Source organism: Eurytemora carolleeae, unplaced genomic scaffold (assembly GCF_000591075.1).
Source record: "Eurytemora carolleeae unplaced genomic scaffold, Eaff_2.0 scaffold186, whole genome shotgun sequence".
NCBI classification, from domain to species: domain Eukaryota; kingdom Metazoa; phylum Arthropoda; class Copepoda; order Calanoida; family Temoridae; genus Eurytemora; species Eurytemora carolleeae.
The window spans coordinates 36,725-56,653 of record NW_019396163.1 but is presented as its reverse complement, the minus strand read 5'-3'; the positions used below and the strand labels follow the sequence as shown (position 1 = coordinate 56,653).

The window sequence follows — 19,929 nt, the reverse complement described above, 5'->3', positions numbered from 1 at the left end:
TGTGAAAATATGTTATCATTCTGAGTTATTGAGACTTATATAATATACAATTTTGTATAAAAGTAGTGGGTTTTAACAGATCATATTCAGCAAATAAGCAACCAATCTGAAAACGATGATATCCCAGAGAAAGCTAATTGTAATTTAGGTTTACTTTTATATTTGTTGTTTCTATCTTCAATAGATTTCATCCATAATATTATTTTTACGTCCGTATTACTTGACCAGAAATTCCACCAATGGCAGTGCAGTAAAGTGGTCACGTGATACAGGCGGAGACCCGTGACCAGTATACTGCTCTGCCATTGGTTATAGTTCTGGTCACGTGATTTAAGTTTCAGATTTTACATATATGAATTTTCGTATAATTTTAACACAGTTTTATATCAGTTTCTCGAGACAGGGACATCAGATAAAACTTCCATGGGTCGCGATCAAGAGCTAAAGTGATTAGCTTTCAGCCTATACCCCCTTTCATTTGTCCTTTACTGTCCCTTTAAGAAAAGTTAGTCCCAATTATATTTCAAGGATTAAGCCTTATTTTAGTGTTCAAATGAAATCAAATGAAATCAAATGAAATCAAATGAAATCAAATGAAATCAAATGAAATCAAATGAAATCAAATGAAATGAAATCAAATCAATTAAAATCATATCATATCATGAATGAATGAAACAGCCTGGACTCTGGAGGTTCAATTCCAATTGTTTAATGGTTTTTTCAGTCCGGATTTGATTTTAATTATGACATTTGCTATAACTCAAGTTCATGATTTTTCTTTTAACGATGAGCGTTATGATCCCAGCAACATGACCAAGTTTGAGCCATGCAACCATTTATGTTAGAGGCAACTTTATCCAGAGACTATTTTAAAAAGTTAAATTGCCTTTACAGTAAATTGTTAAATATATAGTTCACTAATAATAATAATAATAATATTAACTGTCAATCCTTCAATCTGAAATTTCAAACTTGGGGTCCGTTCTGTTAAAGTTTCAATGAATTAACGTAGTTAAGAGCTGAGTGTAACTTCAAGGGTGGGAGACTAAACTAGTAAAATAATATTTGTTTATAACATACCTAAGCAATTTTCTTTCTCTGATTTATGATGCTCCGACAGTTCATCATAAAAGGATTTCTTTCGGATAAATCTAAACATTTAAATAATTTTTCTATCCTGCAAAATATACCATTCTTAACAGAACTAAATACGACATTTCCGACTCACAACGGTACTCTTTAAACCTTTTCCTAGCCAAGGATGAATGGGTCAGCCTTGTTAAAAATTGATTAATTTCAGTTGAATGTTCTCTGCACGAGTGATTTGCGGACTTGTTTAGACGAGACAATAAGGGAAATTGTCACATTTCAAGGCTATCCTAATTTATAACTATTCAGATTAAGATTTAAATAATACTGTTGAGTGGTAAAATCTGATGTTTTTTGAAATTACGTCTGTTTTATTTATTTAAGATCATCTAATAATATTTACAAAAATCACACCCATCTTAATGTTAACCATTTTAACATTAAACTATTACCAATAAAAAAAAATACATCTGGAAAAAAGTATGTTTATACTTTTTACATCATCGTTGTATTGGTTAGAAAGTGCTCCTAGTAGGTACAATTCCCACAAATGTGTGATGAATATTTTTCCTCTAAAATGCAGTTTTAACCTTTAATATTAGGCCAAATATTCGAAAATGCACTCGGTCCCTTTGCCGAGGATATTAATTACATTTGCACCCACTAGACATTGTACTGCAAAGTTTAACAGGCACAACGCCTAGAAATTGGAGGAAACGTCGGTGAAAAATTTTAATCTAAAATGCCGTCTTAGACTTCAAATTATGTAGTCGGTCCCTTTTCCAAAAATTTTCAAAAAAATTCTTAATCTTTTTTTGTCATTTAGTTTTTAAAATCCTCAATTCTTTGGAAGGTTAAAACAGCATTTTAGAGAATTATGATTCATAAAAAAACACTTTTTCAGAGACACCCTGTATATTTATTATTTAATTTGATCTTATGATACTAAAATAGCTAGGAATTTATAGCGCGCTCCGCGTCCGGTCCGTCCTTTGGGTGATAATTGTCGAGATTTGGTAGCTGATCGGTTCAGCCATTTTGACATTTGTTGGATACACAAGCCATAAAAAAGAATGAAAACCTTGTTCCTCGAGTAGCAGGGGTAGATATATCCTCTAGTATTCCTCTAGAACCAGAGCTTAGCATATCCTTCGGAGTCCGGGACTTGGCCTAAAAATCAGAAAATAAACTACAAGTTTAAAATTCTGAGAATCAGTTTAAACATTAAAAATTCTCAGTTCAAACAGGGAAGGCCAGCTGACAATTTATTTGCCCCATCATCTGAGCATGCGATCATGCCATGTCCCACGCGGAATTTTGATAATCTGCTAATTATCATTATTTATAGCCAAAAAAGTAAAAGTATTAACCCACTAGCTTTTCTTTAAACTGTCTCTATAAAAGTCGACCCACTCAATCAAGAATTGTTTAACCCAGCTAAGAACACTTCAGTGGTTCGACTTGGTTCCCCAATTCAAAATTAAAGGCAAATCTGTCAAGGGATCATTAGCAATTAAGTGATTAAATCCGGATCCAAGTTCGTCATGTAAAAAAAGATTCCGGATCAAACATCTAAATATTTTTTCAAGCCTAAATATGTTAATTTCAATTCAAATAATACTTTACAGAGATTGCTTGAGGCAATGAGGCAACCAGTTTTTTACAAATCACTTTTTTGTGCTTGTATCTTTGCCACAAACTCTTATTTTCTGATCCCTTTATTTTACCAACCCAATATTGCTGACCATAGATATTTCAAACTATGAATTCTGTAAGATCAAAAAAAAAAAACTAAGTTTGAAATAACAAAGGTTTACACCATCAGGTTGCAGACATATGAGGCGATTGAATAATTTGAGTTTGTGGCAATAACTTAAATCTAACCTTTAATGTGGGAGTAATGGTTATTTTCTTCTGTGAAACTGACATATTCATAGATTTACATGGTTCACATCCTTCGCTTCCGACTAATCTGAAAAATTATACAATTAGTAATAATACTCAATTTATTATTCAATCAAAAAAAACAGATATACATCCTCATACACAATGTTTCATGGCCCAATTGTCATGGACCAATCTTCAGTGAGGTCTGTTCTCGACTCTGATCCTGATAAGTAATAATATGCTTTTGCCAATCATCAAATCAAATTATGAGTGTTAGCCTGTTAGGGAAAGCTTTAGGCTCCACTCTACAGCTTGGAGAAAGGAGAAAAAAATAACTCACAAAAACCAAGAGGATGACTTCTTAAATCACACGAACAATAAGAACTGACGTGTGTAATAAGCTAAGCATAAACAGAGGATTCCATAGGCTCCAAATTTAGACATTAAAAAAATTATTTCTTGATTCTGGCTTTTACTTAAAATTTTGTTACAATTTACCAAAATTTTAGTTACTTTTTACTCCAACTAATTTGATAAGTTATGAAATAGTAAGAGTTTAACAACAGTGCACTATTTCTTATTTTTCAAATTTCTTTAGCTGATAGGATTAGTAGCAACAAATTTATCAAATCAAATCAAATCAAATCAAATCAAATCAAATCAAATCAAATCAAATCAAATCAAATCAAATCATATCAAATCAAACATGTGGGCAGTTGCCAACAGCATCCAAATTTAAGAATGTAGTTTCAATTTGATATGAACATTTTAAGTTAAAGTTGTGTAAAAACTATTAGCCTTGTAACAATAATAATAATACCTTGAATCTCTGCCGTTAAAATTCAAATTAGCTGTATCCATTGTGTAGCTGCCACCAAGATTTTGATCAGCTGGACCTAAAATTCATTATCTATATAAATATATATAAAAGTAGTTATCTCTGTTTGTTTCCGTGTCCGATCATAACTCATGATATTCACCGATTTGTCTGAAATTTGGATTAGGCAAACCTGGGTTACCAAGCTAGTAGAATAAAAAGAATTAAATGAGCTAATAAATTCAGGATCAGGATCAGGATCAGGATCAGGATCAGGATCAGGATCAGGATCAGGATCAGGATCAGGATCACTTGTCAGGATTATTAATTTAGGAAGGATCAAAGATCATGAAAAAAGAATTAAAGATTATGATTAAAGAATTAAGTCAAGGGTAAAAATCAAGTGTCAAGTGTTAAGAGCCATGACTCAAGGATCCAGGATTCAGTGACAAAATTTAATAATAACAAGAAGTAGTTAAACCATGTAGACTAGGTTGAACCACTTCTCTTAAACTTAAATCAGTTCAAACAAAATAAGTGGTTCAAACATAATTTAACTACTTCTCCTTATTGGTCATCAAAGGTCCCTAGACTTATGATTCCAGATTGTAGGATTAATGATCAGGATAAAAAATGAAAAAGATAAAAAAGGTCAAAGGGAATATATCCTACCTGGAGTTCTGACCAACCGGTTTATCATCGACTTATTGGAAGCCCACGGAGTTTTAGGTAACAAATCCGCAACCTGAACATTCAGTTATTTTTAGTGACACTTTTTTTAAAACAATAATTTACATCAAAAAAATTGATTTTTAGCGACTCTTTTTTAAGCTAAAAATTACCGTGACGCTTAATCACAAGTGTGCATCATGCGAAATAAACAAGATGTTTCTATGCTAAAAGCTTTTTAGTGAAGTTTGATAAAGATGAGCAAAATTGAATGGTTGAAAAGTGAATGAATAAATAAAAAGGAAAGATGAAGGTAAGAATGAAAAGGATGAATAAAATAAACTGAAAAATACTTGTAACCTGAAGTTCTCTATCTAATCCTACAGTACTAAGCCCGAAGTCTGTTAGTTTGAGATGACCAGAAGCAGAGATTAACATATTATCTGGTTTTACATCCCTACAACATTGTAACATATTGTGGCTTTACATCCCTACAACATTGCAACATATTGTGGATTAACATCCTTTGAACATTGTAACATATTGTGGCTTTCCATCCCTACAACATTGTAACAAACATACTATCTGGTTTTACATCCATACATAACATTGTAACATATTGTGGTTTTACATCCCTACAACATTGTAACATATTGTGGATTTACATCCTTTGAACATTGTAACATATTGTGGCTTTCCATCCCTACAACATTGTAACATACTATCTGGTTTTACATCCATACATAACATTGTAACATATTGTGGTTTTACATCCCTAAAACATTGTAACATATTGTGGATTTACATCCTTTGAACATTGTAACATATTGTGGCTTTCCATCCCTACAACATTGTAACATACTATCTGGTGTTACATCCATACATAACATTGTAACATACTATCTGGTTTTACATCCATACATAACATTGTAACATGTTGTGGTTTCACATCCAAACATAACAATATAACATATTATGGCTTAACATCCATACATAACATGGTAATATACTATCTGGTTTTACATCCCTACAAAATTGAAAGCTTGTAACAGTTAAGGTCCCTGCATCCGAATCACACACACAATGCGGATCCAAGGACAAAATATCAACCAAAGAATGTTAAGTTTGATTGAAATAAAGAATTCCAATTTTTGCTCAATTTTAAGCAGAAAATTTAATTTTTGTATGAAGTCTAGCTACCTGTGTATTATTCCTTTTGAGTGAAGGTACTGCAAAGCTAGGATTACCTCAGCAATATAGAATACAGCCATACTTTCCTAGTTTATACAGATTCATAGTAAGTTGATGATTTATATCTAGAATATATAGATATAAAGACTGATAAATAAAAATACATGAAGGTAGTTAGATTGAGAAATAAATAGAATGGTAGAAATGAAGAAAGGATAAATTAGAAATATGAGTGAAAAAATATTAGGAAAGAAATGAAAGATTTTAAGGGGTTGCTTTTAAGTCGAGAAAAAAATCTGTTCAATATATAAAAAACTACTCCTTAAACAATATTAATTTAAAATAAATTTCAAAAGTTAACATTTTATTTAAATAAAAACAAAACAATATTTTATTGATTGATTTGACTCACCTCGAAGAATCCATAAACTCCAAGTAAAGATTTCATATCTCCTCCTATCATATACTCCATCACCTACCAATAATAACAATAACAACAATAATAAAAACAACAACAGTAATAAAAACAACAAAAACGATAATAACAACAAAATTAATACAAACAAAACCACATCAACACAACACAACAACACAACAACACAACGAAAACAAAGCAAAAAACGACACAACACACCAACAAAACAACACAACAACACAACAACAGCAACACAACAACACAGCAACACAACAACACAAAAACAAAACAACAAAACAACACATAAGACATAAACACAGCAACACAACAACACAAAAACACAACAACACAACAACAAAAAACAACACAACAACAAAAAAAAACAAAGCAACACAACAACACAACAACAAAAACAAAAAAAACAAAAAAAAAACACAACAACACAACACAACAACAGAAACACAGCAACTCAGCAACACAACAACAAAACAATATAACAACAATAATAATAATCACCTACCAAAAATATTCATACATATCTAATATTCAAATTGTAAAAATAAAAAATAAAAATTCCATTCAAGATTAAACTTTTTGGTTCATGGGACTGTTTAAAAAAAAGTAGCACGTCCGATTCCCAGCGGTACCCTATAAACCCTTTCTACTTTGATATGGGTAACAAAGAGGAAGATATCGTTATTTCTCTTCCTTAAACTGTGTTGAATTCTGACAATTTCCATAATTGTCTGTCTCTACAGCATAAATCCGCAAGTAATCCCTTTAATTTGTATAAAATACTTGCCAGGAAAACATTATTATTTGTCTGTAGGCAGTAGAACAGGTTTACACAGAACGGAGATTTTGTGATCGCTAGAGCATTACGCTCAGCGATTACTTGACTCACGAGGTTCTTCTCGATCAATTCAGTTTTCTTCATAACCTTCAAAACAATTCTTATGCGATCATTCTTAATCATTCTCAAAAACGCATTAAGGACGTATACACAAGGACCCCCCCCCCCCCCCTCTCGGTAAATGTAATTTTCCCGTAATAACAAGATTCCTAAATAATCGATTTCCTACAATAATTTTTTTTAAACATTTATTGGTCATGCTATTCTTACCTTTACTGCCAGTTTATTTTTCGGTTGGTCTCTGCGGTGACACAAGAACACTACGAAAACGAGCATTAAAAAATAATTGAAACTTCAAATTCGAATAGCATTTTTTTTTAAAAGAAAGCTTTCTTTGATAAAATAAATTTTTAACTGATCTCACCTTTTCCAAAAGCTCCTCTACTTATAGGTTTTAACAACTCAAAATCTTCTATTTTGGGAGCCATGCCCAAACTGGAGCCGCTCCTACTTTCATGAAGGCTGGCACCGAGATTGGAGCCATGACTGCAATCTGCTCCATAATGGCTCTCGCTAAAGACTCCAGTGCTCTCAAGTTTGGAGGATCCTACACCTCCATTATCTCCTTCCTTCACTACAGGATCTTTTGCATCTACCTCCATTTTAACTTGATTTGACCTTTACTTGATTTTCCATTTTGAAATGTCTGAAAATATACAAAATCGTTATTTTTGTAAAACTAGAAAAAGATTTATAGAATAAATCTTTAGAGATCATTTTCAGGTACAAAGATGATGTTAGATACTGAACACCAACATTACTTTTCTAATCCATATAAACTAGCAAACTAGCAAACAGTGACCGAATTCAATGAATACGCCATTTTGAAAAAAGTTGATTAATTTATTGAAATCCAGTTCCAAGTTTTGCTTCTTCTTCTCAAACAATATTTTAAATGTGTTTTTTTTTTCAAACAGACACCTAACTACAATATAAGCTGTTTATTAATATGCACATTTTTCAATTTTAGGTGTTCTTCTTTAGCTTGGATCGCATATTAACTTTAAACTAAAATCAAAGTGAAAAAATAGACAGTACATTTTTATTGTTTCAGTTTTTAAAAATATTGTTGACTAATCATTTAAAGATATGAAATGCCAATTGAATGAATTATAAAAAGAATATATGAATTAGCTAAATTAACTTAATTAACATTACTTCCAAAACTTTAAATTAACATGATGAATAGTGGAGAAAACTAGATTTATACAACTGAATTGTGCTTAAGCAGAGAAGGTTAAGACATTTTGGATATCCAAATCATCTACCGAAAACTTCTGAGTCAAAATCTTTCAATTCAGTTTAAATTGAATTTTCTGAAAAGAGTCTTGACAGGGATTTATAAAAGTCAACATAGTCTACTTTCCAAATCTTTAAAAATATCTTAGAATGGTTTTGTTTTTTAAACCTACTTAATAGCTGATAAACTCTAGTTTCTGAATTATTTTGCCAGAATTGTTGATATTTGTCTTTGTAAACCTGGCTTTTAAGGCCAGTTGCATAAGCTGATGTAATCTTCAGGATACTCACTCAACCAAGTTTAGATTTTTTTCAAGCTAGATAATTTTTCAATCTATTTAAAAATATTTATATGTCAGCAATAGCTGGTCAAACAGCTGGACCAAACTGGCAAGTTTAGAGAACCGATGGGTACCCCAGGGATGAAAAAGGCTAAACAATTTTTGTAAGTTTTAAAATTCCACAGGCAGCACTTAACATTTCAGCTAAAATCATGGTTTAATATCCATCCCTTGTAAACGGCGGGAGTAACTAAGATATCAACCTGGGCAACACCAGTCCAGCTAGAAATTATTATTTTCACAATCCTTATAAGTTTTTGCGATTAAATGCAGGACCGGCACGCAAGCAACAAATATTATGTTTTTTTTTATTATCATAGAAGTAAATACACAAAGACTCAAAGATGAAAAATATACAGTTAATACTGTATTTTTGTCTCTGTTTAATAAAAAACATTCTTTGAGAAAGAAAAACTCAGAAAACTGGATTTCAATCAATTAATCAACTTTTCTAAAAATGGCGTATTTTCTGATTTAATGACAACACTCCTGAGTCATCTGTTGGCCTTACTAACCAGATCCAATTGACAGAACCATTGGGATAATTCATAAAACTTAAATTCTTTCCAGCTCAGTGTGAAACTAAATCCACCGATTCAAAGTTATAGATTCATGAGGATTTAAATAGGTGAATCACAATTTGAACCGGCGGTATAAAGTTCAGCGACCTCTCCAATTGAATTTAGTCCTGGTATTTTGGTATTTCAAACTAGGAATTATGACATGATTAGGTAACTTGAAATATCAAAGTTTTACATCATTAGGTTGCAAAGATATTCGGATTAGAAAATATGAATTAGAGAAAAATGTTTAGTTCATTTTCCACTAATTGATAACCTATTCTCATATTCAAAATAAACTGGTACTATTCATAACTGGGGTATTTATCAGCTGTCCATGTACTGATTCATTGATTGTTGAAGAATTGGTTTGCTACACTTCAGATTCCGATAGAACTTCAAAACCTAAATAAAGGATTACGGAATAACGTCAAAGAAATTTGGGGAAGCTGATGGAGGGTGATTGTGAACTTTTATGAATTTAAATCTAAACTTTGTGATATGTGGCATCTAAAATTTCTCTTACCTTTGTATCAGCTCTGACGCACCCAGGTTTAAAGTCAAGTATACGCAGAGATTCCAGGCTCTTGGCTCGACTTAATGCAACATAAGCTTGGCCACACTCAAATACGCGGGATAGAGATACCTAGATAAAAATAACAATAACAATGAAATTAACAATAACAATCACATTAAAAATACCAGTACCATTACCAATAAGTATATCAATTGCAATAACTATTAACAATAACAATAGCAATAGCAATAACAATAACAATAACAATAACAATAACAATAACAATAACAATAACAATAACAATAACAATAACAATAACAATAACAATAACAATAACAATAACAATAACAATAACAATAACAATAACAATAACAATAACAATAACAATAACAATAACAATAACAATGACAATAACAATAACAATAACAATAACAATAACAATAACAATAACAATAACAATGACAATAGCAATAAAAATACCAATCGCAAAAGTAATAATAAAAACAAAAACTATAAAACTTTAAAAATTATTAGCACTAGCAACATTAACAAAAATGTAATAATAATAATGTTAAATAGCATAAATTTTATTTTTTATTTACTTATGTAATATTGAACTAACCTCTACACAATCTAGTGTCATCCCTTGAGATTTATGAATAGAGAATGCCCAGGCCAACCTTAAAACATCAAATTATTATCTACAAAATTACCCCCCCCCCCCTCATATGATTGTTTTGCCTACCTAAGAGGTAACTGAGTCCTACTCAGTAATCCACCAACACCATTCTTTACCTGAAATAAATATTCAAGTACAGTGCGCGCCATTAAACATAAAGATTTAGCGAAGTTTTAAAATAAGACGTATCCAATAACGTCATAACAGCTGATCTGATCAGGTTCATGACCTTCTATGAAATGAGAACTGTTAAAACGAGCACACAAATGGAGCCATGGATCCAGACTAATATATGATGACATTTCAATCTTACAGGATGCAGACCCTTGGCGGAGAAACTAGCAACGTTTATATTTTAAAACGCCACATATTGCCAGACAGGTTTATGGCCGGGCGAGAAAAAAAATTGCTTCCAAAAACTTTTGATTTTATAAAATTGTGAAATATTCATGTTTATTTTATTCTATTTTTGTTGTTGCTAAGTTTGAGCGACGAAGAAAGACTTGCAGATGAAAAATAGGGAAAGAATGACAAAAACATTTATTTAAGTGGATGTTGGTACCTGCCATTTTTCGGTTTTAATTTCTTCCGTTTTCCCTCCGATAAACCTGACAACGGGGTTTCCTTCAGAGCTAAACCTCTCAACAGCTCCCCGGGCTCCATTCACTAAACCCTAACAAGATATTTTTTTCAGAGCTAAACCTCTCAACAATAAGGTTATAAGTTTATATGTGATCAATCAATTGTCAGCCATCATAATTGTATGTATAAGAATATTCATAAATAATTTACTCGCTGGCCTTCTCATTCCCCGTCGTCTTTTTCGCGAATACTCCCTTTAATTTATCTCTAAAATGTTTGTTTACCTGCAGTACATTTAAATTCTTCATAAGCATAACCTGAGCACCAACTCTTAATCTCAAAACCTATATTTATTAATGTTAAAATCAAAAGAAATATCTAAAAATAATGTTACTATACTAAAGAAGATGATCTATTTTGATTATTGTATATTTAAAAGACATTTTGTAAGTTATTCCGTCAGTCAGCCCTTTCGCAGAGGAACTGAGCTCTTGCCACAAACTCAAATGTTCTAATCCCTATATCTGTGTAACCTAGTAGTGTAAACTTTTGATGTTTCAACCTTAGACCATTTTTAAGGATGTAATGCAAGGAAAGTTAATTGCGGTCGTGTATACTCTGTGTTCATATTGAAACCAGTTCTCTTTGGGCGGAATTTGTAAACAAGAATAGATGCATCAGTGTTCGTTTAGTATCCGAGGAGGTTTAAAGCATTAAATTTTGATAATTTTGATAATTCACATAATAGTTTCCTATGACCAGAATATTTCATTGACTTTTTTAAGTGAAAGATGGATCCCATGTCAGGCTGTAACATCTGTTTTGTGTTTACATTACCGCCCAGAGACAGTACACTGCAATACAAAAGATGCGTACACCTCTGAAATAACTTTCCTTGCATTACATCCTAGGATCATTTAATCTAACCGAATTCATAGTATGAAATATCAAAAGTTGTAAGCCGACCAGGGTCAGTATACAAATATGTGTAAATCTATTCTAACCCTTAATAAACTATAAAAAATACATCCTCATTGACCTTAAATGACACTTGAAATAATGGCCCCAAGAAAATGGTAATTTCGAACTAGTTACAAAATAATGCCATATGGGATTCATTGGTTGAGGTGTCCCTGGAGACAACTTATTATGTCATACTTTTCTGGTAGACATATAAATTGATGTAATTTTTACTTTTTATACATATGTACTAGATGAATTACCCGGCAATGCCCAAGTTACTCCTTGTTATTTCCGCCGTTTACCCGCACTTGGTCGATTTTATTGGGCAACTAAATTTTCGATATAAAAGTTGATTCACTCCCCTTAAGGCTCTCAAAACCAAACTTTTACGTGGTTTTCCGGAGTTTTCCAATCAAAATTTAAGGCAAATCGGTCCAGGGGTTTATGAGTTATGATCGGACAAACAAATAATCAAACAAACATACAAACAAAGATTACTACTTTATATACATAAATATTAAACCTGATCTACTGGAGTAGAATTGTTAATGAATGAGGTCATTCCTGAATCTGAATCCAGGGCTCGGTATATCTTCTCCTCTCCTCCACATAGGTTTAACTCCTTTAAAATCAGAATCAGAATCAGAATCAGGTTTAACTCATTTAAAATCAGAATCAGAGAATCAGAGAATCAGAGAATCAGAGAATCAGAGAATCAGAGAATCAGAGAATCAAAATCAAAATCAAAATCAAAATCAAAATCAAAATCAAAATCAAAATCAAAATCAAAATCAAAATCAAAATCAAAATCAAAATCAAAATCAAAATCAAAATCAAAATCAAAATCAAAATCAAATCAAAATCATGACATATCGAAGTTAAAAATCAACCACTTATCAAAAACAAAAAAATTGAAAAGAAAGACAGAAAGTATTTCAAATTAACCTTGGTATTGATTGAGTTGACATCATCTGTATGAGTACAGAGTTTGGTTGGAACTATTCCGTTCTTTGCTAGATCATTCGTCTTCGTACCTTTCAATATACTCGTCTCTCTATCTCCACATTCACCCAATCTCAACTTAACATTTCATTCTTAAAGAGACTGTTGAGGTGACCCTCTATGCAAAGATTGCAATGCCCGATTTCCAATTGTAAATTTTTTTATCTGCTTAACCAAATGAAGAGCTAGACCTCAAAATTACGAAATAAAAAAGATCACAGCAGAAGTTGGATGGCTGTTAATTATTCGACAAAAAATCGCTTTTTGGCAGAAAAAGCTAGATGACTGCCAAACAAGCGATTTCTTTTGTTGAATATAAGAAATTTTTCTCGCTTAATTGGCAGCCATCCAACTGTTGCTGCAGAAAAAGCTATGATTAAAATATTAATTTTTAAAAAAGCCCTCTAAAATTTACATTTTAGGTAGAGATAGGTTGCTGAGAAGAATATAGGCTGAGAAAAAATCTAGTATAGCATATTTTCTCTATCAAAATACCTACCTTATTCAGTATTGTCACTAGATTCTGATCTGACTGACGCTTTACTTGCGTAAGCTCTACATTTATCTGTACGCATCTTTGCCATGCACTGGTTTCAAACGCAAATCGTCTTTCCTCGTCGCCTAAAAATCCATTAGGGTTCCTCAAGAAAGTGACTTGCATATTTATGTGTGAGAAAAAAATATGAAGAAATTTGCCAGAATTATCACTTTTCAAGATAGAAGAACAATATCTCCCATATTAATGATCATATAAAGGGTTAAAGGGTGACGTTGCGAATCGTACATTCCCCGCTTTTAATGGAAGGTTACTTAAAACAATTAGAACTTGATTAGTTGATTGGTAACGTAAATGGATTACTAAAAATACGAATTCCAACCTTTTACAACAGGAGGCAGCTGCAGGAAGTCTCCAGTTAGAATCAGCTGGATTCCACCAAACGGTTTATCATTTCCTCTGTATTCAGAATACTTATTTCAAAACTATGTTGGATGACTATGTATACAGACTAGATGAAATTCTCTGTTCGTCTGTCAGATCATAACTCATGAACTCTTTATCCGATTTGCCTTAAGTTTACATTTTTTATAGAAAGTTCAGTTTCCATGCTAAGCTAGGTACCGGTCAAGCACTACAGAAAATGGCATAAAATTTACGAGGTTACTTTAAAAATAACTCATGAACCCTTTAACCGATTTGCCTCAAGTTTATATTTGGGAACTCGGTAGAACAAGGGGAATGATCTTAACTTGGTTTAAGATTCTAAGTTCACGTTTTTAAATCAAACCACAAGTACAAGGGAGAAGGAGAACCAACTGAGCGTATTATGAAAAATAGTAAAAATACAAAAGTTTAGACCTCTGACCAACTAGAAAATTGAACTATTAAAAAAGTGAGCACTAAAACGTCCCTTAGAAGATGAAGAAAAGTGGAATTGAGTAACAATATTGTAAATATTCTAATTCCCTGACAGCTTTAGCGACCATCTCCAGTTTTTTGAAGAAGTTTCCGTCAACCATAGATATCTCGTCGATAATTAAATGTTTACATTTCCTCCACTGGGCGCTGATACTTTTACGCTGAAACAGATTGTTCATATTTAAAGGGGTATACGCTGAAACCTATGATCGCGACCTTTATGAGTTCTATCTCAAGTCCCTGTCTCGAGAAATAGATATAAAACTGTGCCAACGATATACCAAAACTTATGTATATAAATCAAAGTTTCAAACAGATCACATTCCGCAAATACGCAACAAATCTAAAATTACGATAACCCAGAGCAGCCTAAACAGCTTAGGTACGCTCCTATCATAATTTGAATGATTTATTTTTTTTTTAAATATATATATACTTAATAATATGATAGTATGATAGTATCACATGACCAGAACTTCCACCAATGGCAGTGCATGTATCTGGTCACGTAATACAGACCAGATAGATGCAAGTTCTATTCATTTTACTACTCCTGCAGACCCCCTACCTATACTTAAACCAGTGAATTGTCCCTTTTAACAATTTAACCTTATTCTATGCATTTAACTACGCTTGCAGACCCCTACCAATACATAATCCCTTTTAACAATATTAACAGCTTAAAATATATAACTAACAACATATTACCAATATGAACTGTTTCTTTTAACAATTTCCCAACCTGTTCTTATTCTATGCATTTAACTACGCTTGCAGACCCCTACCAATACATAAATCAGTGAACTGTCCCTTTTAACAATATCTCAACCTATGCTAATTCTATGCATTTACTTACGCTTGTAGACCTCTACCAATACATAAATTAGTGAACTGTCCCTTTTAACAATATCTCAACCTGTGCTAATTCTATGCATTTAATTACGCTTGCAGACCCCTACCAATACATAAATCAGTGAACTGTCCCTTTTAACAATATCTCAACCTATGCTAATTCTATGCATTTAATTACGCTTGCAGACCCCTACCAATACATAAATCAGTGAACTGTCCCTTTTAACAATATCTCAACCTGTGCTAATTCTATGCATTTAGCTACTCCAGCAGACCCACTACCTATACCAGCAAAGGTATGGAGTGTAGTTCCACCAATTTGAAACGCTGCTACACCTAAAATAGAAATCTATTTATAAACGATAAGTACAAGAAAAAAGGGACTGTAAGCGTAATTTCAAGTGACCTTTCGTGCAAAGATGGCAATGCCCGATTTACAACGGTACCATTGAAAATCGTTAAATTCTTATAACTCTGATACTTCTATATGTTTTCCTGTAGCAGAAATGCACAAGTTACTTCTTTAGAGAACCCACAAATTAAAAAAACTAGTTTTGAAAATTACAAACTTTGATATCTAAAAAATACTTATTCATGCAAAGCAATCTTTTAGGGTAACGTTGTGAATCGGGCAATTTCATCTTTGCACGGACAATGTACAATGTACAATGTGCATTTAGAACAAGAACTAACCCTATTCACCTATTCACCCCCTCCTCTCAACATAAAATTCAATATCAATCACAATTTGATTAGAAAGTTATTATCTTACGGGTAGGACTGGTTAAAAAAAAATTTCGCATACATTTTCTCTCATGTTTAAAATTTGCCCTAGTGTAAGAAAAGCAAATGTCTAGAATAAAAAATATTGAAGAATGTGTAAGTTCTCAGACCCTGTGCCGGTGGCCATTTCCCTTTCCCTAGAATACAATACAACGGGGATCTGCGGAACCCATTAATAATAATAATAATAATAATTACCTGTACTGGCAGTGATGTACGTATGCTCTGGAGGCAGTACACCTGGAAGAAAATAAGAACTTCAATAATAAATCAAGGATTCAAATTTTTTAAATATTGAAATATCTTAGATGTATTTTATTTGCCCGGTCAAAATTCTAATTTACTAATCCCTATGCAACTTGATGTCGGAGACGTCTGATATTTCGTTTGATCGAGTAATCTAAATTTGTAATATCAAAGGATTATGCCCTCAGGCTGCAAAGATTCAAGGATTAGAAAATAGAGTTAGAGGAAAGTGATCAGCTCCTTTAAAGTAATCTTAGAACAAATTTTAGTCCAAAGATACAAAACCTTAGATACTACACATATCATTTTTGAGGCCCAAGACTTATTTCTTAGTCTATCCTTATGTAAAGGTAATTTGATTATTATTATACTATACTGTCATCGGATTTACAACGTCGTCATATTAGCAATAGTTCTTGATATTGTACAGCTGATCTATCTATCTATCTATTTCCCATGTAATAATAATTTTACCATATTCACGTTGGATTTACAACTAAATTAGCAATAATTCTTGATATATTGTACAGCTGATCTATCTATCTATCTATTTATCTATTTTCCCTGTAATAATAATTTTACCATATTCACGTTGGATTTACAACTAGATTAGCAATAATTCTTGATATATTGTACAGCTGATCTATCTATCTATCTATTTCCAGTGTAATAATAATTTTACCATATTCACATCGTATTTAAATAAATAAATAAAATGGTCAACCATCATTCCATGGGAGTCAGGGTTAAGCTCTCATCATCAAACCGTACCATCGTATTTACAACTTAGCAAAATTAGCAATAATTCGTGTAATTGTACAGCTGATCTATCTATCAACCTCAATGATTACCTATAATTTTGTTAATAAGAAAACTCTTCCCAGTTCCTGCACCACCAGTAAAGAAAATATTTTTGCCTCCCTGAATAATGAATTAATCAAAAAATAAGAATTTATTTTTAAAAATATTCAAAAAAAGATAATGTATACTTGTAGTCTGTAGAGTCTAGAGTGTAGAGGGTTACCACAAACATAATGTATACTTGTAGTCTGTAGAGTCTAGAGTGTAGAGGGTTACCACAAAGATAATGTATACTTGTAGTCTGTAGTCTAGAGTGTAGAGGGTTACCACAAAGAATAAAACTTTAATGTCAATTTGTTCCTTTTTTATCCACGATCGAAAAATTTAAATCAGTCTTTTATATTCATTAGCAATTTACAGCTTGTTAATATTTTTACAAATTGGACAAAATACTGTCTGCAGTTATCGTCTCTAAAATCTCAATTTCTTGGAATAACCCTATTTGAAATTAAAAAATATAAATAAACTCTAATCAAACAAAGTCTGTACCTTGACCATCTCCACCACATACTTCTGCTCTGAGGTCATAACCCTAGATTGGTCTTCCCTAAAAAAAAACAATTTTATAAAAATTTGATTTTTTTTTGTAAATAACATTTATTTTACCGTAGAGTTCTTCTCGCAAACGTCATTTGTCGCTTCGGTGTCGGTCCATCCGTTCCCCTCACCAACCCACCGCTTTTACCCAACATTGGACTACCGCCGTTCTCCTTCTCATCCAACCGTTTTCTCTTGATCATCTTCCCGCCGGTAAGCGGAGAGGCGGTTTTTGGCGTATAACCTCGGGACTTTAGGAGGCCATTCCCACCAGCCTCGGCTAGCTGGAGGTTACGCATATCCTTAGCGGTCACAGGGCTGATACCTAGATTAATAAAAAAAATACTTTTGCATAAAACAACAAAGATCGAGGGCACAGTGCACTAGATGGACTAAAACAAGATGATATAACACTAGTTTACAAAATGGACTGTCAAATGTCAATTTTAGGGGGAAATCGATGACTTAAAGGGACTGGAAGCATAATTTCAACTGGCACTCTATGAAAAAAGAACAATGCCCGAGTCCAAAGATCTCTGTCAAAATCTATCAAAAACCACTTGGATTCCTATAAACGCGGTTACGCTGTGTACAGCTGATGTCTTACTGAATATTTACATTAAAAACAATTTCCAAAAATTCGAATGAAAGAATTTATTTTCTTTCAATTCTAGAAAGTGAATCAGGCATTTGCATCTTTGCACAGAGGGTCACTTGAAATTACGCTTGCAGTCCCTTAAGATGTAGATAATGTAGATTTTATATACATGATATATCGAGAGAAAAATCTCTAGTTGAAAAAAATATATTTATTCCCCTACCTTCTACTGAGTTCCCCTTCTCTGAAATCAGCTTTGACCGGATGGAGACTTTAGCTTTATTCTTGAGCCCGGCCACCTTGGCCGCCATTGTCTTGACGAATATGACCAACTCATTGGGAGGAGCATTCGATAGAAGAAGCTTAGTTCTACTCTCCTAGAATACACAGGATTGTATAGGGTGAGATTAAAACGGCGCAACTAGGAGTTTTGTAATGGGGGGGGGGGGGTTAAAATTATAATCGGCTTCCTCAGGAACGCGTGCAAAGAACTTCTATTTTTAAGAAACACTAAAATAACAAAGTCAAAATACGAAGGTCTAATAATCAAAATAATCTCTAAATAATCAAAATAATCTCCAAATAATCAAAATAACCTCTAAATAATCAAAATAATCTCTAAATAATTAAAATAATCTCTAAATAATTTAATTTTTTTTTTACATGATCAAAATAACCTCTAAATAATCAAAATAATCTCTTAATAATTAAAATAATCTCTAAATAATTAAAATAACCTCTAAATAATCAAAATAATCAAAATAATCTCTAAATAATCAAAATAATCTCTAAATAAATGTAAAAAATACCTTAAAACTAATGGAAACCTTTCCTTCCTTGATAAATCTTCTGTGTATTTCTAGATCGGAATGCCGGAGAACAATATTCCTTAACAGGGAAAATTTATTTAAATATAGTTTGATAGTTGGGAGGTCTAATATCTATGTAATAAAGCTCTTCGCTCGTAATAATAATAATAATCTATGATTGTAGACTTGAGCTTCCTTCCGTTTAAGTTCAAATGAATCAACCCAGACAAAGAGCCGAGTGTAAATTCAGGGGTGGGAGACAGGCCTATGGCAGTTTGCCATTGACCAATCTATATACTCTCAGATACCTAATTATCCTGTGGGTAACACTAGTATGTTGAGTTGTTCGAGATGGCTTTTAGGATTGGAGGATGACAGCTCATATATATAAATAATTGTATATTTGTATCTGTAAGCTAATAGCTAAGCTATAACTAACCAAACGGTTGGACAAAATTGACTGAAATTTTAGACATTTTCCATGATACAAACTTTAGTAACAAAAAGAGAAGATCAAGCACTGATCTCGTTATAAAGTTTTCAGCTCTGGTAATTTAGATATAAAATCATCCAACCTATTTTTTTCAATATTTTTCTCCAGAACTGATACGCAGAGAACTATCTCGCTAAACTCATTTCGGTTTAAAGACAGCATTGCCTGAACAGGTGAAGTAATTATAGTAGTGCACAATACTATCAAAATGGATTAGTAACAATAATAATGAAAATAATGATGACAGTAAATAATAATAATAATGATGACTAAAACAATAACAATAACAACAAGAATAAAAATAACGTTAAAAATTATAATAAAAAACACAAACTTAAAAATATCAATTTAAGTTACGTGAAAATACCTGTTTATAAGAATCTTTTTTTACAACCTCGTTATTAGTACTGTACGCCTCTACTACTGCTGTACAACGGAGTACAGGCACCTGTACGGACATTTTACTTCT

General features: G+C 32.3%; 2 protein-coding genes across 4 annotated transcripts in view; both read right to left on the bottom strand.

The window, feature by feature from the left end:
* The window catches only part of LOC111696892 (serine/threonine-protein kinase greatwall), a 16,593-nt gene extending 8,916 nt beyond the window's left edge, over positions 1 to 7,677 (bottom strand). Inside the window, exons 1-11 of the mRNA XM_023466668.1 lie at positions 7,346 to 7,677; positions 7,192 to 7,241; positions 6,871 to 7,008; positions 6,066 to 6,128; positions 5,663 to 5,739; positions 4,823 to 4,919; positions 4,464 to 4,538; positions 3,797 to 3,876; positions 2,974 to 3,061; positions 2,171 to 2,259; positions 1,081 to 1,151 (exon numbers count right to left, since the gene is read on the bottom strand). Of these exons, the coding sequence (XP_023322436.1) occupies positions 1,081 to 1,151; positions 2,171 to 2,259; positions 2,974 to 3,061; positions 3,797 to 3,876; positions 4,464 to 4,538; positions 4,823 to 4,919; positions 5,663 to 5,739; positions 6,066 to 6,128; positions 6,871 to 7,008; positions 7,192 to 7,241; positions 7,346 to 7,583 (1,066 nt within the window). The 5' untranslated portion in view covers positions 7,584 to 7,677. The remainder of the gene's footprint in view (positions 1 to 1,080; positions 1,152 to 2,170; positions 2,260 to 2,973; positions 3,062 to 3,796; positions 3,877 to 4,463; positions 4,539 to 4,822; positions 4,920 to 5,662; positions 5,740 to 6,065; positions 6,129 to 6,870; positions 7,009 to 7,191; positions 7,242 to 7,345) is intronic.
* On the bottom strand, positions 7,627 to 19,929 carry LOC111696885 (ATP-dependent DNA helicase PIF1). Of its 3 annotated transcripts, none has more exons than XR_002764183.1 (21): positions 19,828 to 19,929; positions 19,543 to 19,625; positions 18,968 to 19,046; positions 18,382 to 18,535; positions 17,630 to 17,885; positions 17,513 to 17,570; positions 17,014 to 17,083; positions 16,115 to 16,156; positions 15,372 to 15,469; positions 14,330 to 14,442; positions 13,743 to 13,819; positions 13,364 to 13,485; positions 12,808 to 12,942; positions 12,386 to 12,484; positions 11,184 to 11,243; positions 10,880 to 10,990; positions 10,384 to 10,433; positions 10,261 to 10,318; positions 9,648 to 9,767; positions 9,399 to 9,526; positions 7,627 to 7,746 (listed from the first exon to the last, which is right to left on the bottom strand). XR_002764183.1 is itself a non-coding variant. In XM_023466658.1 (20 exons), the coding sequence occupies exons 1-20, from the start codon at positions 19,918 to 19,920 to the stop codon at positions 9,449 to 9,451; spliced, it is 1,956 nt and encodes a 651-aa protein (XP_023322426.1). In that variant the 5' UTR covers positions 19,921 to 19,929; the 3' UTR covers positions 8,961 to 9,448. The 3 variants fall into 3 exon arrangements, 1 of the variants encoding a protein (XP_023322426.1); XR_002764182.1 differs by having other exon boundaries at positions 7,627 to 7,725; XM_023466658.1 differs by lacking the exon at positions 7,627 to 7,746 and having other exon boundaries at positions 8,961 to 9,526.